The sequence below is a fragment of the Tachyglossus aculeatus genome, chromosome 19, assembly GCF_015852505.1.
Source record: "Tachyglossus aculeatus isolate mTacAcu1 chromosome 19, mTacAcu1.pri, whole genome shotgun sequence".
Classification (NCBI taxonomy): domain Eukaryota; kingdom Metazoa; phylum Chordata; class Mammalia; order Monotremata; family Tachyglossidae; genus Tachyglossus; species Tachyglossus aculeatus.
This window is the reverse complement of record NC_052084.1, coordinates 2,146,978-2,165,225: the sequence shown is the minus strand read 5'-3', so window position 1 is coordinate 2,165,225 and position 18,248 is coordinate 2,146,978. Positions and strand designations below refer to the sequence as shown.

At 49.2% G+C, this 18,248-nt stretch overlaps 1 protein-coding gene across 1 annotated transcript in view; it reads right to left on the bottom strand.

Moving 5' to 3' along the window:
* Nucleotides 1-18,248, bottom strand: part of RYR2 (ryanodine receptor 2) — a 307,123-nt gene that overhangs the window by 213,753 nt on the left and 75,122 nt on the right. Inside the window, exons 4-10 of the mRNA XM_038761058.1 lie at nucleotides 15,520-15,540; nucleotides 8,766-8,780; nucleotides 7,389-7,463; nucleotides 5,236-5,314; nucleotides 5,033-5,145; nucleotides 2,439-2,538; nucleotides 582-678 (exon numbers count right to left, since the gene is read on the bottom strand). Coding sequence (XP_038616986.1) covers nucleotides 582-678; nucleotides 2,439-2,538; nucleotides 5,033-5,145; nucleotides 5,236-5,314; nucleotides 7,389-7,463; nucleotides 8,766-8,780; nucleotides 15,520-15,540 — 500 coding nt within the window. The remainder of the gene's footprint in view (nucleotides 1-581; nucleotides 679-2,438; nucleotides 2,539-5,032; nucleotides 5,146-5,235; nucleotides 5,315-7,388; nucleotides 7,464-8,765; nucleotides 8,781-15,519; nucleotides 15,541-18,248) is intronic.

Below are 18,248 nucleotides of genomic sequence, written 5' to 3'. Positions count from 1 at the left end.
GAAAATCAAAGCTCTTTTGTTTCGGATGCCTGTGGAGCTTCCCAACGCGGAGTGAGGGCCAAGGGCTAGCAAACGCCGAAGAACCGCTCAATTTCAGACTGCACGTTAGCCAGGAGCCACTGGGTTTTGAGATGCCAACATCCCGCCGCTTCCAGTTCCCTACGCCTGGCCCGGGGGAGGGATCTCTTCCGAGATAATCGCAATCCGGGTAAAACCACAAACCCGGCTGGCTGATGCTGAGGACGCAACTGGGTCTTAGAAGGCTTGAGGTGATAACAGGAGACAAATCCGGTGGTGATTCGCCCGCAAGCGGGTGGAAGGTTTGTGACCCTGTGTTGGGCGTCCTCGGCGGATGTGAACCGGATGGGAAGAGGCCAGAACCGGAGCAGGCCGAAATCTCGAGCCCGGGGTCTTTCGGCCAGTCCCACCCGGAAAGTCCGGCTACCCACGCCGTCAGTGGGGCAGAAGCCAAGAAGTCCGGGATAGTAGTTCCATGAACACTGACCCCACCCCCAAGACGGGAAACCTCCCTGTGCCTCCACCTCCCCACTCTTTCCCCTGGGGGCGGGGGGCACACTGACCTCCGCTGTCCCTCGCCGTGCTCCCCCGAGGGCACCGTCAGACATTCATCCATGTGTCCGTGCAGTAACCTGAGCACGTCCCCGCCGATCAGGTATCCTGGAGAACATGAGGAAACCCCTTACTGACTCACTTCTAGGCTGTAAGCTTGTTGCGGGCAGGGAAAGTGTCCATTTCTTGTTCTATTGTAAGCGCTGAGAAGCAGCGTGGCTCAGTGGAAAGAGCCCGAGCTTTGGAGTCAGAGGTCATGGGTTCAAATCCCGGCTCTACCAATTGTCAGCTGTGTGACTTTGGGCAAGACACTTCACTTCTCTGTGCCTCAGTGCCCTCACCTGTAAAGTGGGGATGAAGATTGTGAGCCCCCTGTGGGACAACCTGATCACTTTGTAACCTCCCCAGCGCTTAGAACAGTGCTTTGCACAAAGTAAGCACTTAATAAATGCCATTATTATTATCATTATTATTATTATTATCACACTGATGAAAGAACCCAGAGCCCTGAAGTATTAGAACCACTAGCCAGAATAATAATAATAGTTGCAGTATTTGTTAAGTGTTTACTACGTGCTAGGCACCACACTAAGCACTGGGGTAGACACAAGTTAATCGGATCAGACGTGGCCCCTGTCCCACATAACAATGGCATTTATTATTATTAATAATAATAATAATGGCATTTATTAAGCACTTACTATGTGCAAAGCACTGTTCTAAGCGTTGGGGAGGTTACAAGGTGATCAGGTTGTCCCACGGGGGGCTCACAGTCTTAACTGAGGCCCAGAGAAGTGAAGTGACTTGCCCAAAGTCACACAGCTGACAATCGGCAGAGCCGGGATTTGAACTCATGGCCTCTGACTCCAAAGCCCGGGCTCTTTCCACTGAGCCACACTGCTTAAGCACTTCCTCTGTGTGCTAGGCACTGTACTAAGTGCTGGGGTGGATACAAGCAAATCGAGCTGGACACAGTCCCTGTCCCACGTGGGGCTCACCCTCTCAATCCCCATTTTCATCATCATCATCATCATCATCAATCGTATTTATTGAGCGCTTACTATGTGCAGAGCACTGTACTAAGCGCTTGGGAAGTACAAATTGGCAACATATAGAGACAGTCCCTACCCAACAGTGGGCTCACAGTCTAAAAGGGGGAGACAGAGAACCGAGGCCCAGAGAAGGGAAGTGAGTTAGCCAAGGCCACCCAGCAGACAAGCGGCAGAGCTGGGATCAGAACCCAAGTCCTGACTCACTGGGCCGGGCTCTAGCCACTAGGCCACACTGCTTCTCTAGGCAGCCAAGCCCCTCTGTGGACTACTCACTTCATATGTAAAATGGGGATTAAAACCGCGAGCCCCACGTGGAACATGGACTGTATCCAACCTGATTAGCTTGTCGCCACCCCAGCGCTTAGTACAGTGCCTGGTGCACAGTAAGCGCTTAACAAGGCCCTACTGAGAGCTCACCTCCTCCGGGAGGCCTTCCCAGACTGAGCCCCCTCCTTCCTCTCCATCCCCCCCAACCTTACCTCCTTCCCCTCCCCACAGGACCTGTATATATGTATATATGTTTGTACGTATTTATTACTCTATTTTATTTGTACATATTTATTCTATTGATTTTATTTTGTTAATATGTTCTGTTTTGTTCTCTGTCTCCCCCTTCTAGACTGTGAGCCCCCTGTTGGGTAGGGACCGTCTCTATATGCTGCCAACTTGGACTTCCTAAGCGCTTAGTCCAGTGCTCTGCACACAGTAAGCGCTCAATGAATACGATTGAGTGAATGAATGAGCAAATACCGCTGAGGGGAAAAAAGAAAAACCAAACCAGGGTCCCCGGCCCAAGAGGGCTGCGGTCTCTCTCACCTTGGGCGGCTTCGCTCCCGGAGCTGATGGGAGCCACGCTCCACAGGGTCTGTTGAAAGGCGGCGTCCACGTGCAAGGTCCCATTGCCGTAAGAGAGGTGCTGGGAGGAGACACCGGGGACGGAGGGAGCCGGTCATCGTGGGCCTCCCCCCGGCCGGAAATAAGGAAGCCCGTGCTCCCTCGGGTTCCACTGGACAACATCACGGACGCTGCATTATACGCCGGGCACAGAGAGACCCGTAACGGCCTCCAATAATAACAATAATAATAATGATGATGGCATTTGTTAAGCGCTTACTATGTGCAGACCACTGTTCTAAGCGCTGGGGGGGGATACCAAGTGATCAGGTTGTCCCACGTGGGGCTCACAGTCTTAATCCCCATTTTACAGATGAGGTAACTGAGGCTCAGAAAGGTGAAGCCCAAAGTCACCCAGCTGACAAGCGGCAGGGACGGGATTGGAACCCACGACCTCTGACTCCAAAGCCCGGGCTCTTTCCACTGAGCCACGCTGCTTCCCATGCATTCGATCGTATTTATTGAGGGCTTACTGTACACAAAGCACTGTACTAAGCGCTTGGGAGAGGACGATTCAACAACAAGGAGCTCAGAGGAGCTCCCTCTTAATGCCACTGCATTTCCCTCCGACCCTCAGGTCACCGGACGCTTCCCGCGCCCACCACCTCTGCCCCTGGGGAGGGGGCACCGTCCGTAACCACGCTGAGCCCACCCTCGCCCCGTTTGCCAACCCAGGAAGCATCAGGGCTGTTTCTCCCGTTACCAGAGGAGGGTAGCACGGCCTAGCGGAAAGGACCCGGGCCCAGGAGTCCAAGGACCCGAGTTCTAATCCCGACTTGGCCAGTTAATGATAGCATTTATTAAGCACTTACCATGTGCAACTGTTCTAGGTGCTGGGGAGGTTAACAAAGTGATCAGGTTGTCCCACGGGGGGCTCCCAGTCTTCATCCCCATTTTACAGATGAGGGAACTGAGGCCCAGAGAAGTTACATGACTTGCCCACAGTCACCCAGCTGGTAAGTGGTGGAGCCGGGATTTGAACCTGTGACCTCTGACTCCAAAGCCCGGGCTCTTTCCACTGAGCCACGGTGCAGTTGCCCGCTGTGGGATCTCGGGCAAGTCAATGAACTGCTCTGGGCCTCAGTTTCTTCATCTGTAGAATGGAGATTCAATGCCTGTCCTCCTGCTTACTTGGACTGTGAGTCCCAAATTGGACAGGGACTGCAGCTGACCTGATTATCTTCTATCTAGCCCCAGCATTTGGCACATAGTAGGCGCTCTGCAAAAACCATAATAATAATAGAAACGAAACAACAGTCTCCATCATGGCCTGAATCAGCAGGGCTCGGATTTCTGACCCATCCCCTGCTCTGAGAACCTGCAAAGAGGAGATGGACCTCCCTTGCTTATTTGCAAGCCACTCTAATAATAATAATAATAATAATAATAATAATAATAATAATAATAGTGGTATTTGTTAAGCACTTACTATGTGCAAGGCACTGTATTAAGCACTGGGGTGGATACAGGCAAATCCAGTTGGAGATAGTCCCTGTCCCATATGGGGCTCGGTGAGTTTGTTGTGGGTAGGAATTGTCACTGTTTATTGTTGTATTGTATTTTCCCAAGTGCTTAGTACAGTGCTCTGCACACAGTAAGTGCTTAGTAAATACCACTTAGAGAATGGTATTTAGAGAATAGAGAAGCAGCGTTGCTCAGTGGAAAGAGCCCGGGCTTTGGAGTCAGAGGTCACGGTTCGAATCCCGGCTCCGCCAATTGTCAGCTGTGTGACTTTGGGCAAGTCACTTCCCTTCTCTGGGCCTCAGTTCCCTCATCTGGAAAAATGGGGATTAAGACTGTGAGCCCCCCAGGGGACAACCTGATCACCTTGTAACCTCCCCAGCGCTTAGAACAGTGCTTTGCACATAGTAAGCACTTAAATGTCATCATCATTATTATTATTATTATTACCATTGAATGAATGAATGAATCATGGCATCAAGGCATGACCTAGTGGCTAGACCAAGGTCCTGGAAGTCAAAAGGACCCGGGTTCTAATTCCGGCTCTGCCACTTATCTGCTGTGGGACCTCGGGGAAGTCACTTCACTTCTCTGGGCCTCCGTTGCCTCATCTGTGAAAATGGGGATTAAGACTGGGAGTCCCACGCAGGACAGGGACCGTATCTAACCTGCTTAGCTTGGATCTACCCCAGGGCTTAGAACATGGTAAGCACTTAATACCATCATCATTATTATTAAGAGCCAGCTTTCAAGACCACGGACAGACCCACCAAGGTCGCCCTAATAATAACGATGGTATTTGTTAAGCGCTTACTATGTGCCACTGTACTAAGCGCTGCGTCACACTCTGGCTTGCTAGGCAGACGGCACTCATCGCTACTCGGTGCTCGGCCACGCATCCGTTCGATCGTATTTATTAAGGCTTTACTGTGTGCAGAGGACTGTACTAAGCGCTTGGGAAGGTACAGCTCCGCGGGGGCCGCTCCCCCGGAATCTGCGGGACGTCCGCTGCAGGCCGCAAACTCGGATCGGGGCATCCCGCGTTCTGGACGTACCAGGTACCGCTCGGAGGAGACGCTGACGAGGATCAGGTCGTCGCCGACCCGCACCTTTTCCCCCTCGGATCGCTGTTTGGAGGCGGGGTGGATAATCCACCAGCAGGCCTCTCCTGCAGGGCAGAGGGGGAGACCGTCAGCCGGGTGCTCAAGGAGCACAGTGAGCACCCCCCCCGGCCCCCGGCCCCCACCTCGCGGCTCACCTGTCGTGTCTTCCTGCAGCCCGACATCGAACGCCAGCTTATCCGTGGAAGACCGCGTGGTGGAGAGACAGCAGAGGTACTGGAAAGAGAGAAGCACAGGTCCGCCTTGTCGGACTTTGATCCCCGCGGGGCTCTCAGTCTGAAATCTCGAGGCCTGTCACGGAGGCGGCTGCCAGGGGAAACGGGGGGCGGGAGGCCATCTCTTCTCGGCCATCCCACTGCATCTGCACAACCCAGGGGAAGAAAGAGAGAGAAAAAGAGGGAGAGAGCCCAAGAAAAGTAGCACGGCCTCGTGGAAAGAGCAAGGATCTGATCATCAGAAGATCTGCAGCATGGCTCAGTGGAAAGAGCATGGGCTTTGGAATCAGAGGTCCTGGGTTCAAACCCCGCCAATTGTCAGCTGGGTGACTTTGGGCAAGTCACTTGACTTCTCTGTGCCTCAGTTACCTCATCTGTAAAATGGGGATGAAGACCGTGAGCCCCCTGAGGGACAACCTGATCACCTTGTAACCTCCCCAGCGCTTAGAACAGTGCTTTGCACATAGTAAGTGTTTAATAAATGCCATCATTATTATTATTATTATCTGGCTTCTCATCCTGGCTCTGCCAACTGCTTCCTGTGTGGCCTTGGGCAAGTCACCTAACTCCCCTATGCCTCAGTTACTTTGCCTGCAAAATGGGAATTAAAACCTATTCCCTCCAACTTAGACTATGAGCCCCATGGGGGGCAGAGACTGGGGCCAACCTGATGAACCTGTATCTACCCCAGCGCTTAGAATAGTGTTTGACACATTGTAAGCGTTTAAATACCAAACAAACAAACAAAAAAGACCAGGGCAAAGTCTTCCCTGTTATGCTGGAAACTCCTTGAGGGCAGGGATTGGTGCCTTTTATGTCCAATATACTCTCCCATGCCTGCAAAGTAGCTAAAAAGATGGGAGGAAGGAAGAGCACAAGGAATGATGTTCTCAGTGCTTAGAACAGTGCCTGGCACATAGTAAGCGCTTAACAAAAACCATAATGATTAGGTTGGGGAAAAGAGGAATGAAAGGAGAGTCTGCATGGTAAGGCCAGTTGGGAGAATTTTTTGAACGCTCGCTTTTGCAAAAAATAAAAATAAAAACTCTGGGCCACCTGGATCTTGGACTGCCTTCCTATCTACAACAAAGAAGAGAAAACAGCCTTATAACAATAATAATAATAATAATAATGGCATTTTTATTAAGCACTTACTATGTGCAAAGCACTGTTCTAAGCGCTGGGGGAGATACAAGGTAATCAGGTTGTCCCACGTGGGGCTCACAGTCTTAATCCCCATTTTACAGATGAGGGAACTGAGGCCCAGAGAAGTTAAGTGACTTGTCCAAAGTCACACAGCTGACAATTGGCAGAGCCGGAATTTGAACCCATGACCTCTGACTCTAAAGCCCGGGCTCCTTCCGTTGAGCCACCTTATCTTTGAGGGATCACGGCCTGATGGCTAGAGCCTGGGCCTGGGCGTCAGAAGGACCTGGGTTCTAATCCTGGCTCCTCCACTTGTCTGCTGTGTGACCTTGGGCAAGCTATTTCACTTCTCTGGGCCTCACTTCCCTCCTCTGTAAAATGGGAAATACGACCGTGAGCCTCATGTCAGGGACTACGTCCAACTTGAGTAGCTTGTATTCAGTCATTCATTCAATCAATCGTATTTATTGAGCGCTGACTGTGTGCAAGGCACTGGACTAAGCGCTTGGGAAGTCCAAGTCGGCAACAGATAGAGATGGTCCCTAGCCAACAACGGGTTCAGGGAGAGACAGACGACAAGACAAAACATGTGGACAGGTGTCAAGTTGTCAGAACAAATAGAATTAAAGCTAAATGCACATCATTAACAAAATATCTATTTCAATAGTTTGTGAAGCGCCTAGCACATAGTAAGCGCTTAGAGAAGCCCATTGAGAAAGGGGGCAAGTCAAAGGGCCTGGATTTTCAACCCACCTCTGCCCCTGTCCGGCTAGGTGACTTTGACCAAGACCACTCAACCTTTCTGGTCCTCAGCTTCCCCTCTGGGATAGCGGGAGGATAAAATGAGATTAGCAATGTGGAAGCTCTCCTGGGGAAATAAAAGCCCCTCTAAGGATGCAAGTTATTGGGGAAGGGGGCTAGTCACTCACCATACCACTGTAGGAATGGCGTAGCAAGATGGCATGTCCGTAGAGAAGCGTCCGATGGCCCCCACCTTGAGCAGTCTGCCGGAAGGGAAGAACAGAGCAAAGGAGACACTTGAAACAGATGGGTGGAATTAAATTCAAAATACACAGCAAGCTTCTTGAGGTTGTACTCATTCATAATCTGATAATAATAATAATAATGGCATTTGTTAAGCGCTTACTATGTTCAAAGCACTGTTCTAAGAGCTGGGGGGGATACAAGGTGATCAGGTTGCCCCTCGTGGGGCTCACAATCGTAATCCCCATTTTACAGATGAGGGAACTGAGGCCCAGAGAAGTGGACTTGCCCAAAGTCACCCAGCTGACAATTGGCTATCGTCCGAGGCCTGATGGTCACATCAGAGAAGCAGCGTGGCTCAGCGGAAAGAGCCCGGGCTTTGGAGTCAGAGGTCATCGGTTCAAATCCCGGCTCCGCCACTTGTTGGCTGTGTGACCTTGGGCAGGTCACTTAATTTCTCTGGGCCTCAGTTACCTCATCTGTAAAATGGGGATTAAAACTGTGTGCCCCCCGTGGGACAACCTGATCATCTTGTAAACTCCCCAGCGCTTAGAACAGTGCTTTGCACAGAGTCAGCGCTTAATGAATGCCATTATAAATAAATTGGTGGAGCCGGGATTGGAACCAAAGCCCGGGCTCTTTCCGCTGAGCCACGCTGCTTCTCTGATGTGAACATCAGGCCTCGGACGATAGCATTATTGGCGGAGATCAATAACCCAGCCAGCCCACAATTCAGTCTCCTACCACGGTGCACTGCCCTCCTGGACGTCCATTCTCTGTTCAGGGATGGGCCAACCAAAACCCCCGACTCTCCCCTTTCCATCCCCGTCTCTCCCTCCAATCCCCCAGCGTGGACCATCCAACACCTGTGACTCTCCCCTCTCCATCGCTGACTCCCGCAAGCAACCCTGGGTGGAACATCCAACACAACTGTCTGACCATCAGCCTCCACTCGCGAACTACCAGCTGTGTGTACAAATTGTGTCTCCATGGCCCGTACTGTGGGGTTCTCCGAGCAACCATGTGGGGCCTCCCCAGGCAACTCCCTTGGCGATTCTGTCGATTTCAAACACGTCCTGTGATTTTCCGGACTGAAGGGTTCTAACCCTTTCGGTCTGGCACCGTTCAGAAGCATCCCGTCACCTCCTGCTCCCTGGCAACTCGAGAAGTGACAAAACCACCGCTCTCCGTATCGTGGACCGGTTCATCCGAAGTTCACCGATAAAATTCCAAAGATGAACCCAGCGTGGGAAATAAAGTGGTTCCCCAGCAAGGAAGCAAACCCGCCGACACGGGAGTAGCAAATATTTCTAAATCCTTACCTTCATCATGAATTTCTGCAAGACACAAGGAGAGAAGAGAATGAATTGAATGAATATGGGTTCCCCGACTTATTCAGCGGAGGACCTTCTAACTGTAAAGCAGCAAAACACATTCACCACGCACTCAGGTGGAAGCTTAGTACCATGAACATGCCAGAGAACGACTTTGCTACACCAAACCAATCAGTTTTAGGATAGCTTGACTAGTGCCTTCCTTCCCCGTGAATGCACGCCGTGCGGTATTAAAGCATTCACCACGGCAAAATGTGTTTGTGTCCCAAGAAACGTGAGCCTGGTTAGTGCTCGGCTACTATCTAGAAGCGCTTTTACTGCTGAAAATGCAGCGATCCAGAGAGAAGCACAGTTAATTACGATGAACGCAGTGAATTAGTTTCCAAAGCGTGGCGGGTCACAATGGCGGAGCTCTGACAAGCAGCTTTGATTTCACGTCAGATGGCTGTAGGAAGTTCTTTAATTCCTTGAAACTACCAAAGGGGTTCGGGAATCCTAGACTAGAGAGTTGTTGTCTTTTCTATGCTGATAACCCATTCCCTTGAACCAAGTTTAGACCCTGAATGGATTTTATCAGTGTAATAAGCTCTTCCCACTGCAAAGAAACTCTGGTTGTAGAAGTGCAGAAAGGTCTCCCTGCCCTCCTGAGGTTCTCTCTTCAACTGAAGGACCCTCTGCTCTTAGGTCCCTGGAGCAGTACATAGAATCCAAGGGGAAGCGGCCCGGTATTTCCCAAATTGGAGCGGAATCCGGTTCCAAGGCCTTCAGAGAGAAGCGGGAGTAACTGGCATCCGCATTAAGAGTCACAAGAACACAAATCTAAGAAGAATCCAGCAAGGAAAGAGAGCTCTCGCCTCAAAGGCACGAGAGAAAGAGAACTCCCCTCCCCTGCTATCACCATAGTGTCATTAGTGAACAAAAATGGTCGGAGGAAGCTCGACAAAGAAATAGAGCCAAGAAATTGGCCAGGAACCGTTTTGCGTTCAGCTTTTGAAGGTGTGAGCTCTTGGAAGTTATGGTTGAGATGGGTTATTCGTTACAGCTCTCTATCGAGGTTGTTCTATTGTTCCTGTTGACCAATGACTAGGGGACTAGACTAGAGCGCTTAGTAATCATAATAATAATGATGGCATTTATTAAGCGCTTACTATGTGCAAAGCACTGTTCTAAGCACTGGGGAGGTTCCAAGGTGATCAGGTTGTCCCATGGGGGGCTCACAGTCTCAATCCCCATTCTACAGATGAGGTAACTGAGGCCCAGAGAAGTGAAGTTTTGTTCTCTGTCTCCCCCTTTTAGACTGTGAGCCCACTGTTGGGTAGGGACCGTCTCTATATGTTGCCAACTTGGACTTCCCGAGCGCTTAGTACAGTGCTCTGCACACAGTAAGCGCTCAATAAGTACGATTGATTGATTGATTGATTGATTGAAGGGACTCGCCCAAAGTCATACAGCCGACAATTGGCGGAGCCAGGATTTGAACCCATGACCTCTAACTCCAAAGCCCAGGCTCTTTCCACGGAGCCACGCTGCTTCCTTAAGTCCAGTGCTCTGCACACAGTAAGCGCTCAATAAATACGATTGAATGAATAGAGGAACCCCATGATTCATCATTACCGGTCAGAGTGAAGAAATGACGTGCCTCGGTATTGGATTTTTGGGGGTCAGCCAAACTGGAATTCAGAAGATTTGAGGGGAGGGAAAGAAGGGAATAATAAAAATAACAATTGTGGTATTGTTAAGTGTCAGGCGCTGCACTAAGCACTGGAGTGGATACAAGTATCCACTGTTGGGTAGGGACCGTCTCTATATGTTGCCAACTTGTACTTCCCAAGCGCTTAGTACAGTGCTCTGCACACAGTAAGCGCTGAATAAATACGACTGAATGAATGAATGAAAGTAAATCAAGTTGGACACAGTCCCTGTCCCACTTGGGGCTCACTGTCTCAATCCCCATTTTACAGATGAGGTAACAAGGAAAAGAGAAGTCAAGTGATTTGCCCACAGTCACACAGCAGACAAGCCGTGGAGCGGGGATTAGAACTCATGACCTTCCGACACCCAGGCCCGTGTGGCATCCAACTTGACCAAGGACCGGCTGTTTGATGGAGAAGTACTATGGCCTACTGGAGAGAGTACGGGCTCGGAAGCCAAGGGACCTGGGTTCTAGTCCAGCTCTTCCTTAGAGAAACAGCGTGGCTCAGTGGAAGGAGCCCGGGCTTTGGAGTCAGGGGTTCGAATCCCGAGTCTGTCCATTGTCAGCTGGGCAGACTTTGGGCAAGTCACTTCACTTCTCTGGGCCTCAGTTCCCTCATCTGGAAAATGGGGATGAAGACTGTGAGCCCCCCGTGGGACAACCTGATCTCCTTGTAACCTCCCCAGTGCTTAGAACAGTGCTTTGCATGTAGTAAGTGCTTAATAAATGCCATCATTATTATTATTATTATTATTATTCCTCTTGCCTGCTGTGTGATCTTGGGCAAGGCGCAATTTCTCTGTGCCCCCAGTCTCTGGTCTGTCCTCCCTCCAGACTTACTAAGTACTTACTAAGTACCATAAGTACCACAAGTATATAATTATGATGATGAGGAGGAGGAGGAGGATGACTGATTGGCGGCAGATCAGCTTGATAATATCTCGTCGAGCAGACGGCAGGGGGGAGCAGGCAAAACGCTGGCAAAGGGCTTAGGAAACCACAGCAGTGGCAAACAAAATGAGGGGACTGCAGTATTCCAACACTCCAGACAGGATTCATGGGGACAGGAAATTGGTGGGAAGGGGATTTCCTTCCCCCCCCAAGAATCTGAAAACCCTGTCCGGGCATCTTCTAGACTGTGAGCCCGTTGTTGGGTAGGGACTGTCTCCATCTGTTGCCCAGTTGTACTTTCCAAGCGCTTAGTACAGTGGTCTGGACACAGTAAGCGCTCAATAAATACGACTGGATGAAGGAGTGGGTGGGTGAACGTTAGCGCCTTCGTTGCTGAGCCTCACCACATTGAGATCTCCCCCTCTGGACTGTAAAACTCGTTGTGGGCAGGGGATATGTCTACCAACTCGGCTCTATTGTTCTACTGTCCTCTCCCGATGCTTAGCACAGTGCTCTGTACACAATAAGCACTCAATAAATACGATTAGGTGCCAGGCACTCGACTAAGCGCTGGGACGAATACAAACTGATCAGGTTGAATTCATTCCATGTCCCCACAAAGGGCTCATGGTCTTAATCCTCATTTTACAGATGAGGGAACTGAGGCACAGAGAAGTGGAATGACTTGCCAAGGTAATAATGAGAATAATAATAATGGTATTTGTTCATTCATTCATTCAATCGTATTTATTGAGTGCTTACTGTGTGCAGAGCACTGAACTAAGCGCTTGGGAAGTACAAGTTGGCAACATATAGAGACGGTCCCTATCCAATAGCAGGCTCACAGTCTAGAAGGGGCTCACAGTTTTCTATTTTTTAAGCACTTACTTACTATTAGACTGTGAGCCCACTGTTGGGTAGGGACTGTCTCTTTATGTTGCTAACTTGTACTTCCCAAGCGCTTAGTACAGTGCTCTGCACACAGTAAGCGCTCAATAAATATGATTGATTGATTGATTGATTGACTGCCAAGCACCATTCTAAGCGCTGGGGTAGATACAAGGTCACCAGGCTGTCCCACGTGGGGCTCACAGCCTTCATCCCCCTTTTCCAGATGAGGGAACTGAGGCACAGAGAAGTGGAATGACTTGCCCAAGGTCACACAGCAGACAAGCAGCGCGGCTCAATGGAAAGAGCCCGGGTTTGGGGGTCAGAGGTCATGGGTTCAAATCCAGGCTCCCCTAGGTCTGCTGTGTGACCTTGGGCTAGTCACTTCACTTCTCTGTGCCTCAGTTGCCTCACCTGGAAAATGGGGATGAAGACTGCGAGCCCCCCGTGGGACAACCTGGTCACCTTGTAACCTCCCCAGCGCTTAGAACAGTGCTTTGCACATAGTAAGCACTTAATAAATGCCATTATTATTATTATTAAGTGATGGAGCTGGGATGAGGACCCAGATCCTCTGACTTCCAGCCTTCTGCTCTCTCCACCAGCCCGCCCGACTTATATCTGCCCTTCTTGCCATTTGGGATTCAGGTTTGGTGCTAATTGCTTACTGGGTTTATTAGCCGGGAAGAGCAAGGCGCTGGGAGTCAGGAGCGCTGGGTTCTAGCCCCAGCTCTGCCCCGGCCTGCTGTGCACGCTCTGGCAATTACCTAACCTCTCTGGGCCTCCGTTACCTCATCTGTAAAATGCCACCTGCTTTCCCCTACATCGCAAAGATGTTGGCAGGTTGAAAGTGGGCTGAATAAATAATAATGGCATTTATTAAGCGCTTACTATGTGCAAAGCACTGTTCTCAGCGCTGGGGAATGAAGATGCTCTATGAAGTCAAAGCACCTTAAAAAAAGTGGTATTGGTTAAGCGCTTACTTTGTGCCAGGCACTGAATTTAGCCCTGGGGCAGGGACCAAATCAGGTTAGACACAGTCCACATCTCAGTCTTAATCCCCATTTTCCAGATGAGGAACTGAGGCCCAGAGAAGTGAAGTGAGTGCCCCCCAAATCACGCAGCTGACAATAATAATAATAATAATGATGGCATTTATCAAGCGCTTACTATGTGCAAAGCACTGTTCTAAGCGATGGGGAAGTTACAAGGTGATCAGGTTGTCCCACGGGGGGCTCACAGTCTTCATCCCCATTTTCCAGATGAGGGAACTGAGGACCAGAGAAGTTAAGTGACTTGCCCAAAGTCATCCAGCTGACAATTCGCGGAGCTGGGATTCGAACCCATGACCTCTGACTCCAAAGCCTGGGCTCTTTCCACTGAGCCACGCTGCTTCTCTAATGGCATTTATTAAGTGCTTACTCTGTGCCAAGCACTGTTCTAAGAGCTGGGGAGGTTACAAGATGATCAGGCTGTCCCACGGGGGGTTCACAGTCTTCATTCCCATTTTCCAGATGAGGGAACTGAGGCCCAGAGAAGAGAAGTGACTTCACCAAAGTCACCCAGCTCACAGTTGGCGGAGCTGGGATTTGAACCCCTGACCTCTGACTCCAAAGCCTGGGCTCTGGAGAAGCAGCGTGGTTCAGTGGAAAGAGCCCGGGCTTTGGAGTCAGAGGTCATGGATTCAAATCCCGACTCTGCCAGTTGTCAGCTGTGTGACTTTTGGCAAGTCACTTAACTTCTCCGTGCCTCAGTTACCTCATCTGTAAAATGGGGATTAAAATTGTGAGCCCCTTGTGGGACAACCTGATCACCTTGAAACCTCTCCAGCGCTTAGAACAGTGCTTTGCACATAGTAAGCGCTTAATAAATGCCATTATTATTATCATTATTATTATTTCCACTGAGCCACGCTGCGGAGCAGGATTAGAACCCAGTTCCTTTGGGCTCCTATGCCCAGGCTCTTTCCCCGAGGTCATGCTGCTTCTCTTAAGCAGGGACAATCTAACAGCCACACTCAAAAGAGCAAAAAAATGTCAGACTAGAGGTCTTTAACCCGATCACTGGGCACGGACCCCTTCAAACCCTTCAGGTGACAATCCTTTGGCCTTTTCATTCATTCATTCGTATTTACTGAGCGCTTACTGTGTGCAGAGCGCTGTACTGACTGAGCCCCCTCCTTCTTCTCCCCCTCCTTCCCCTCCCCACAGCACCTGTATATATGTATATATGTTTGTACGTCTTTATTACTCTATTTATTTATTTATTTTATTTGTACATATTTATTCTATTTATTTTATTTCGTTAATATGTTTTGTTTTGTTGTCTGTCTCCCCTTTCTACAATGTGAGCCCTCTGTTGGGTAGGGACCGTCTCTAGATGTTGCCAACTTGTACTTCCCAAGTGCTTAGTCCAGTGCTCTGCACACAGTAAGCGCTCAATAAATACGATTGAATGAATGAATGAATACTAAGCGCTTGGAAAGGACAATTTAGCAACAAAGAGAGACAATCCCTTCCCGCAATGGGTTCACGGTCTAGAAAAGGGGTGAGAGAGAGAGAGGTTAGGCTAAGCAGCGTGTAGAGAAGCGGTGTGGCACAGTAAATACAGCACAAGCCTGGGAGTTAGAATAATAATAATAATAATAATAATAATAATAATAATAATAATAATAATAATAATAATGGCATTTATTAAGCACTTACTATGTGCAAAGCACTGTTCTAAGCGCTGGGGAGGATACAAGGCGATCAGGTTGTCCCATGGGGGGCACACAATCTTAATCCCCATTTTACAGATGAGGGAACTGAGGCCCAGAGAAGTGAAGTGACTTGCCCAAAGTCACACAGCAGAAGGACATGAGCTCTTCTCCTGGCTCTGCCACTTGTCTGCTGTGTGACCTTAAGCAAGTCGCTTCACTTCTCTGGGCCTCAGTCACCTCATCTGTAAAACGGGGATTAAGACTGTGAGCCCCACGAGGGACAGGGACTGCGTCCAACCTGACTAACCCATATCTACCCCAGCGCTTAGCACAGTGCTTGCACACAGTAGGCGCTTTACAAGTACTGCAATGAATTAATTAGGCAAGGCAGCTCCTACAGATGTCTGGGTTTCTACTTGGAGGCATGAAAAACTGACAGATTCTGAGCCCCCAATAAGACAGGGAATACAAGGAGGATAAAGGGGGAAAGATTAGAGGCAGCACAAACATGCGATTGTTTAGATCCATCAGAGCAATAAAAAATAAAAAAAAAACAATCTTGCACATACCCATTTTTCCATATCAACTTGCTACGGGAAGAAAAGTCAAAAATAAATAAATATTATTTTAAAACCGCACAAGATATTCAGCAACTTCACTCCAGGTATCTTCCTTCACGCCAAGGCATAATCCCGCTTCAGCCCAACGGGACCATTGAGATGAGAAAATTGCAGAGACCAATCCCGAAGAAATATCCGTAGAACAGCCCAAGTTCCTTGGACTAGCAGAAAGGGCACGGGCCTGAAATCAGGAGACACGGACTCCAATCCCTCCCTGCTGTGTGACCTTGGGCAAGTCTCTTCATCTCCCTGGCCCTCGGTTTCCTCATCTGGAAAACGGGGATAAGACACAGGCTCTCTTCCTAGATTGGGATCCCAATGTGGGACAGGGCTTGGTGCCTAGTAAATCATCTGTAAAATGGGGATTAAGACTGTGAGCCCCAAGTGGGACAACCTGATTACCTTGTATCTACCCCAGCGCTTAGAACAGTGTTTGGCACATAGTAAGCGCTTAACAAATACCAACATTATTAGTAGTAGTAAATGCTGAATATGCTAAGGAAATAAATAATACCGATCCTTGAAGATCACACGTTTAGGATCGCCCCGACTCGACTGCTTTCCTTGAGGGGCAGATGGCCACCCCTGTGTAGAGAAGCAGCGTGGCTCAGTGGAAAGAGCCCGGGCTTTGGAGTCAGAGGCCATGGGTTCAAATCCTGGCTTCACCACGTGTCAGCTGTGTGACTTTAGGCAAGTCACTTTGCTTCTCTGAGCCTCAGTTCCCTCATCTGTAAAATGGGGATGAAGACTGTGAGCCCCCCGTGGGACAACCTGATCACCTTGTAACCTCCCCAGTGCTTAGAACAGTGCTTGGCACATAGTAAGCGCTTAATAAATGCCATTATTATTGTTATTTACTCGATCACCATTTTTTCTTCCTTCTGGGAAGAAAAATATAAATTTCCCTAGGTTTAATGGAAGCTCTCCGGTGCCAGAAGAAATAACAGTTTGAAGACAGATGAGATTTACCAAGTATTACAGGAAACCCCACTTAGAACCGGTGAGTCATTAGTCCTGACGGCTGCGAAATACAAATTGCCATTAACTTACAGAAAAAATATGCCATTTGTTCTGTCTTCCCTCACTCCCACCTTGATTCCTTTCTGCCTCATTGCCTCACTGACCTTCAAAGGCAGGGTGGCCTAGTGGAAAGAGCTCGGGTCTAGACATTAAGAAGACCTGCGTCCTGGCTCCACCACTTGTCTGTGGTGTGATCTTGGGATTAACCTCTCTGGGCCTCAGTTTCCTCATCCGTAAAGTGGGGATCCCAACACCTTTTCGCTGTCCCCTTTAGACTGTGAGCCCCGTTTGGGACAGGGACCGTGTTCAGCCTGATTATCTTTTACTCAATCCAGCACTTAGTACGGTGTTTTCTCTTTTTAATGGTATCTATTATTATTAATAATAATAATAATTGCATTTATTAAGCACTTACTATGTGCAAAGCACTGTTCTAAGCACTGGGGAGGTTCCAAGGTGATCAGGTTATCCCACGGGGGGCTCACAGTCTTCATCCCCATTTTACAGATGAGGGAACTGAGGCCTGGAGAAGTGAAGTGACTTGCCCAGAGACACGCAGCTGACAAGTGGTGGAGCCGGATTTTGAACCCATGACCTCTAACTCCAAAGCCCGGGCTCCATCCACTGAGCCACGCTGCTTCTCAGTGTTAACTGCTATGTGCCAGGCTCTGTACTAAGATGTGGTAGATACAAGATTCATTCAATCGTATTTATTGAGCGCTTACTGTGTGCTGATCACTGTACTAAGCACTTGGGAAGTCCAGGTTGGCAACATATAGAGACGGTCCCTACCCAACAGTGGGCTCACAGTCTAGATCATCCAAAACATGATCGCTCTAGCCTTTCCAAGTAAGAACAATAACAGTAAAAACTGTGGCACTGAGTGCTTACTACGTGCCCGGCAGTGGGGTAGATACGGGTGGACCTGTAAGCGCTCAATACATACGATTGAATGAATGAATGAATGAACGCCGGGGTGGTTCCCAAGGAGATCGGGTTGGACGCAGCCCTTGTCATTCATTCATTCATTCAATCGTATTTATTGAGCGCTAACTGTGTGCAGAGCACTGTACTAAGTTCTTGGGACGTCCAAGTTGGCAACATCTAGAGACGGTCCCTACCCCGCAGAGGGCTCTTACCATGTGTGTTACTCTATTTATTTTATATTACTCTTTATTTATTTTATTTGTACATGTTTATTCTTATTTATTTTATTTGTACATGTTTATTCCATTTATTTTATTTTGTTAATGTGTTTTGTTTCGTTCTCTGTCTCCCCCTTCTAGACTGTGAGCCCGCTGTTGGGTAGGGACCGTCTCTAGATGTTGCCGACTGGGACTTCGAAAGCGCTTAGTCCAGTGCTCTGCACACAGTAAGCGCTCAATAAATACGATTGAACGAATGAATGCCCGTGGGGCTCCCCATCGAAATAGGAGGTTTAACGGGTGTTGAATCCCCATTTCTTTTCTTCTGCCGCCGAGCCATTTCCGACCCATAGCGACACATCTCTCCCAGAACGCCCCGCTCTCCAGTTGCGGTCGTTCTGGTAGGGCTGCTTGTCACTCGTCCCTCTCCCGGGAGGTGACCGGGCAGGTAGCCACTTTCCTTCTTTACTGCTCTATCTGAACTCATGTCTCCGAGCCATTTTTCCTATCTAC